The sequence below is a fragment of the Nelumbo lutea genome, chromosome 7 (genome assembly GCF_056320005.1).
Source record: "Nelumbo lutea isolate HS-2025 chromosome 7, American lotus-T2T, whole genome shotgun sequence".
Classification (NCBI taxonomy): Eukaryota; Viridiplantae; Streptophyta; class Magnoliopsida; order Proteales; family Nelumbonaceae; genus Nelumbo; species Nelumbo lutea.
In genome coordinates, this window is record NC_142690.1 from 52,461,202 (window position 1) to 52,467,862 (window position 6,661).

Sequence of the window (6,661 nt, forward strand, 5' to 3'; positions counted from 1 at the left end):
GGTGGGTTTTTATTAGAGGTGTAAAGTGGGTCGTGTCGGGCCGGCACGGCACGGCCCATGGGCTACCCGCACTTTGTGCGGGGCATCCTCTCCTATGAAAAATTTGGGGGTTGGCCCGGCACGACCCACAGCCTGGGCCCATGTGGGCCCATGCCGGGTCATGTCGTGCCACGAGCCAGGCTGGCCCGTGGGCCGAGCCTTGGGCTAGGTTGGGCCGTGTATTGGGCCAAAGCTATTTATTTAAAAAGTTGACAAAAAACTTAAAATTTTAACTTTATATGAATTTTGTGTATAAAATTGCTTATCTATGCAATAATTAAACAAATTAGTATAATAAAATTAAAAAAATATTTATTTTATTAATATATTATATACTATATATTATTATATAATTATAATATATAATATATATAAATATATAGTATAAATATATATAAAATATATATATGGGTCGTACCGGGCCGTGCCATGGGCTGTGTTGGGCTAGGCTGCGGGCTAAGTCGTGCTAACCCGCAGGCTGCAGGCGGCATGGCCTACTCGATCGTGCCATGCTGTACTGGCCCGTGGACCCAAAATCCCAGGCCTAGCACGGCCCGCATGATCACCTGGCACGACCTGTAGACCGTCGTGCCAGATCGTACTGGGCTGGTCCAAGTTCGTGTCGGGCCATGCCGGGCCACGGGCGGCACGGCGTCAAAACTCTTTTCATACCATATCTGCATCATAGATTTTCCCTTATAAGCATGTGCAATGAGCACTAACAAAAGTGCTTGTGCTCATTGAAGGTGCTTGTTATATGGATTTGGGATATATGCATGGGAATTGCTGTATCCATACTCCACATGTGGGCCATGGGTCTTATATGCAGATTCCAATAGAAAGCACATGCCCAGCCATATATTTATGCATGTGCATTAGATCGACCAAATTATCTTTCCTTGTTGTTAGCTTGATTTCTTTATGTTTTTTCTTCTTCCTGTTTGGTCGTTTGATTTGTAGAATTGCTCGACTGTGATGGAGGAAGTTTTGGGTACAATTAGAGTTTCAATGGAGGAGGCAATAAATGCTAGAATGAGCAGCTCTTTCATACCACGGGTAGCGGACGTCATGCGCGGCGATGAGAAAAATAAGCAGTGCTTTGAGCCCTCGGTGGTGTCTTTGGGTCCTTATCACAGCGATAAACCGCATCTTCAGCGCATGGAGCAGTACAAGTTTGTGTCATTGAAACAATACTTCAAACAAGATGACGACTCTGTTCCCTTCGGTGAAGAGGAAGTCATTGCAAGGTGCTTGCAGAACTTCACCAGGGCGACCATCAACGCCAAGAATTGGTACGAGGTTGCGGTGCCTGAGAATGTAGAAAACCCGTTTGTGTGGATGATGTTTCTGGACATCTGCTTCCTCTTGAACTTCATGGAGCAGTCCGTCGGCACTAAGACGCCAAGATCGGAAGTGGCCGGTGGTGATAATAACTTGAGGCTGAGCAGCCAGGAAGAGGCTTTCGTGGTGAAGGATATCATGCTCCTAGAAAACCAGCTTCCCTTTGAACTTGTCAAGACATTTTGCAATATTAAAAGGTCTGTAGAGTCTATACTTCGCCGTGAAGCTGGGGAGGGGCGGCAAATGTACAGTAGAATGATGTTGGAAATAGACCGATCCGTCCCGGTTGCCCAGCAGCAGCAGCAGTCCAGACGGTCGTCTGGGACGTATCATATGGAGCCATATGCTCTGATGAATGCATTTGTTGACAAACTCATTAGGCATTATAGGCTCGAAAAACAAACCCCAACATCATCGTCGTCATCAGCAATATCTTCCAGTAATCCTAGCGCTCAAGTTCAACCAAAGCACCTTCTTGACCTCCTCAGAAGGAAGATCATCGGCGAGGAAAGCACCAGCAACAATATTGATGAACAACAATCAACCGGCGGCCAGTGGTATTCATTCCGTTCTATCAAGGAACTCAAAGATGCAGGTATCAAGTTCAAGAAGACCGGCACAAACCAACTGAAGAACATCAGATTCAATAGCAAATTGTTTCGTGGGGAGCTCTATCTTCCTGTGATCATGGTGGATGACTCAACCAAATCCAGGCTGCTCAATATTATCGCCTACGAGATGGGGCAAGGCGGTCCTCCCGACCGTGCGGTCACGTCCTACGCCTGCTTCATGGACTCCCTCATTGATAGTGCGGAGGACGTGAAGGAGCTGAGGTCGGGAGGAATTCTGCTCAACGCCCTAGGTAGCGACGAGGAGGTGGCAGATCTTTTCAATACATTGACGACCGGTGTTACGCCTGAGCCTGGTGCATATGCTCATGTGAAGAGCTCCATTGAATCTCATTGCAGGACTGAATGGAAGGTATCCTTGGCAAACCTCTATCATACCCATTTCAATAGCCCTTGGACGACGATAGCCTTTATTGCAGCTCTGTTCCTTCTCATCCTAACTATCTGTCAAACTTTCTTTGCTGCCTTCCCTCGAGAAGCAGTGTTTAAAAACTGACAATGATCAGATGACTCGGCTCAGTTTCTAATATATTAATTTCCTCTGGTTGACTCGGCAAGATTAAATAAGAGTTTGTAGACTCATAGCTTTGCAGGCATGATTATTAATTATTAAGTTCTTGTTATATTCTTACATTTTTATGTCTCTTTCTCTGTCGTCTGTATGCATAGAATTACTCTTTTGTATATTGGGATCGAACTTTTATGTAATTAATAAATATATTGGTGGATCTTTTGTCAATCCATTTGAAACCACCCTCAGCCGCGTCCATTTTTTGTTAATGTGGATGGAAAATTAGTGGGTGTGGATTGGTCCATACCACACTCTGTGGAAGGGACCAAGTCACACCACATCACAGTCCACAGCTGTATTAACTGTGGATAAATTGTGTAGATCAGATCAATCCACACCCATGGTGTCATTTTGTAGGAGTGGTGTGTATCACACTCTTTTGATTCTAAGTATCTCATATACATTTTATTGGAGATCTACACAAATGATCATAAATGTCTAATTTTTGCATTTCATATGATAAATAAATTGAAAGAAAAGGCATCAATATGTGAACAACAATTGCATTTTTTAAATAATTAAAAAATTTATTATTTTATTGATAAAAATATTAAAAAAATTAATATTTAAATAATAAAAAAAGAGTTGAGAAGGAGAACCGTTGGACTTGTGCTAGAATTAATAAGTAGAACTTTGAAATGTACAGTTTGTATGAATCTGAAGTTTCCTACAACTTGTACAATATCTTCTACTTCTGACCTTGAGCCCAGTAGTAGAAGAGAAACTTTTTTATTTAATAAGTAGAATGCATAAATCTGCTACTTTTACAATAAGCTCATTTTTTGAACTTAATTTTTATTTACAAGCAAATTTTTTTCTAATTTAGGTGAATGATCAAATAATTTTGATAATTGAGCCTGGTGGAGTGAACATTCGAAACATTATCCAGTTCTCGCTGCCATGGCAGGTGATCTACTAACCCCTCTGGTGTCTACAGTTCCATCGGAGTCTTGTTTTAGTGCAGGTACCAGGGTGCTGGATGACAAAAGAATCTAAATGAACTATGAAAGCATAGAGATGTACATTTGCTTTAAAGATTGGCTAGATGCAAAAGATAGATTACAAGACAAAGGAGGGTATGATACTACACCAGATATTTCACCCGAAGTAGGTGATGAAAGTCATGAATCATGATTCATGAATTTGACTACTTGTATAGATTTTTTTATTTTTTTTTAAATTATTATAATTTTTTTTAATTTTATTTAATTTATTTGATATTTTTAAAAAAATTTTAACAATGTAATTTTCTATTTTCAATTTGTAACTATATTGTATTTTTATATTTTATTAATTTATTCCATTTTCATATTTCATTCATTCAAGTATCCAATGATCCAATCATTATATTTGCAATTTGTACCATTCAAATTTAAATGAAATAAAATTCCTATTTTTCTTCCAATTTGTTCTTCCATCATTCTTATTTCAATTTGGTTAAGTATTTTTTTTTCATTTATGTGTTAGATAACTTAGATTTCTCATTTCTTAATTTTTTTTAAATAGTTTTCAATTCCCAAAGTTCAAAGGAAAGTTCAATATTTTAGTTTTACAATTTTACTTAGAAAAGAAATCAAAATTTTCAAAAAAACAAAAAAAAAAAAAATAGTGCAGCCCGGTTCGGCCTAGGCCCAAGGCCCGCCTTGTGGCCCAACCTGGCATGGCCCAAGCCCGACCCAGCATTGGCCCGCAGCATGGCATGACATGGCACGGGCCCGCATGGGCCTAGACCGTGGGCCATGCCAGGCCAACCCCCAAAACTCGGCACAACACGCTTTACACCTCTATGATTTAGATTCGATTAATGCCTTGAGGAAGTTTCTTCATAGCATGTTACATATTAAAGGGCCATTCATTTTTTTTTTTTTTTTGGATTTTTAGAGGGGAAGTTGGTCAATGGAAAATATATTTTCCCTGGGTTTCACTTACGCAGGTAAGTGATACCCATCTTCTAGGTGGGTAAGTAATTTTACCACATGGTAGAAGTTTCTAATACTGGGATGGGACAAAATTGTCCCTTTTAATAATGGGTTTTTATGCTAAAATGGTCTTATTTACCTAGGAAATGAAAGAATGCTAACATGGGTAAATTCACTTACTTGGATCTAAGAAAGTTGAAATACTTTCTATGGGATATCATTTTTCAGAAAAAAGATTTTTGGCTCTAACAACCCTTAAACTTTGGAAAAAGGCCAATTTAGACCTTAGACTCTAGAGAAAAGGTCAATTATAGGTAGAAATAGACAATGCTTGTAATGACGTCATCTGTGCCATTTGAGATTAATTAAAAAAAATAAAAAAGGGTGGCATGGCATGCCCAATAAGCATTGACTTCATCATGAAAGAATGGTAGGATCCATCTAATGGACGCCATAAAGGTTGCGGAATGGGTGGGCGAATTTCAAAAATTTCCTACCTTCTCCCAACTGGGAATCATATTCCCTAAATTTAGAATACAATATTCAAGGATCCTACTTGAACCATAATCAAACCAGATCTCTACCAAAAGATAAATGGGAGGAATATACCTGATCCGGAGAAGCAGTATCTCCCAAAGTTGGTGTTCATGCCCAAAGAATGCTCCAAGATCCGTTCCTGCTGAAGATGACACAGCTGTGAATGGAACAGAACCAGTAGGGTGCGTCCTACACACTGGATCCTTCACAAGAATCCTCTGGAAGTACTAAACACTGAATCTTTTTCAATCTTTCTTGCAAGACTGATGTCAAGAACAGATTTCTTGACTTTCTTTTCTGCAAAGATCTAATCTTGCAATGGTAGATGGCGGCGGCAGGAGGAGATCTCCAAAACGAAAAAGGCTGAACTGCTTTTTTTTTTTTTTTTGAGAGTATGAGATATGATCTTAATTCGCAGGAACCTTTCTTGCGATTTTTCTTGGTTCGAAATCTCCTCCTTTCTTCTTGATTAAGAAACCTCCTTTTTAGGAGTTATCCCAATCCAAATCAGTATTTGGATAGGGGATAATCTTAATCCTTTTTACAGATAGAGTTAGCTTACTCCTGATCTTATCAGGAGGTTACCAGATTCAAATCTAATTTGAATTTGGTCTCTAAGAGTGGATAAGGGTAAATTCCCAATCCTTTTACTAACTTTAATCTCAAATTCGCCCCATGGATGGGTGATCATATCAGCCCACCTCGAAATGGGCTTTTTGCCCATTAAGTGTTCAGTGTCTAATTACTTTCCAATCTGCTGCCCAGTTGGGCTTCTTTGTATGGCGTGGGACCCAAGCATTGATCTACACACCAGCCACATGGGTTCGGCCCAGCCTCTAAAACAAGGCCCAGCCGAATTCACTGAAAAACTCAATGAACCCCTTGAGTCTATCATATGGACCCTATGGGCCCAACACTTACATTAAGTGGTCCCTAGGCCAAGCCATCTTATAAAAACCCAAGGACTGTGGGCAGGTGCAAGATTAGCCCATCAGGTATTATCCTCAATGGTCTTACACTTAACCTCTCAGCCCTTAATGATCAAGCACTGCCCGACAAGAGAGGACCTCTCCCTCGGCTGCAAGGAACAGTGCTGCACTCTCCTCTCACATGGATCCCGGGAATTAAAACCATTTGCAAACAATTTGAAACCGCACACATATATATATCTAAATATATTAATTTTGCAAAACAAAATTCCAACGATTGAAATCAACTGCCGGCAGTTTGGTTTCCATCAGAGAGAGTGCATTCCCGATCATTACCCTTTGTCCGACAAAGTGGCTGATTCTGTCACTATGATCACCCACTCAGATGAATTCTCAAACTGCCCCAACATACCCAGGTTTTGATCCCCGCTAAGGATCTCACTGAATGGCATATCAAAGCCAGTCTGATCCAACACCTAGTAAAATGTCATAATCGAGTCTAGGGGTCAGGTGTAACTTTTCAATTTTGCCCATCTATCTCCAAGGTCCAGGGCAATACCGGAAATCTGGTCCGGTTCAAGGATTCAAGTAATCCCATACTGCATGTGCCTTGGGTCTTACCTTGGTGGCTGAGACAGGCCATCCCAACACTTGGTGGCACATCAGCATCAGCCTTGGCAGGATAAATCTCCCCAG

General features: G+C 40.5%; 1 protein-coding gene across 1 annotated transcript; it reads left to right on the forward strand.

Annotated features, from left to right (window-relative positions):
- Positions 1-936: 936 nt before the first annotated feature.
- LOC148846390 (putative UPF0481 protein At3g02645) lies at positions 937-2,762 on the forward strand. Its single transcript, XM_088955614.1, has one exon. The coding sequence runs from the start codon at positions 1,015-1,017 to the stop codon at positions 2,503-2,505; it is 1,491 nt and encodes a 496-aa protein (XP_088811740.1). The 5' UTR covers positions 937-1,014; the 3' UTR covers positions 2,506-2,762.
- Positions 2,763-6,661: the final 3,899 nt, after the last annotated feature.

Bases quoted from the DNA above. Each gene is read 5' to 3' on its own strand.
- LOC148846390 (XM_088955614.1), top strand. From the start codon at position 1,015: ATGGAGGAAGTTTTGGGTACAATTAGAGTTTCAATGGAGGAGGCAATA.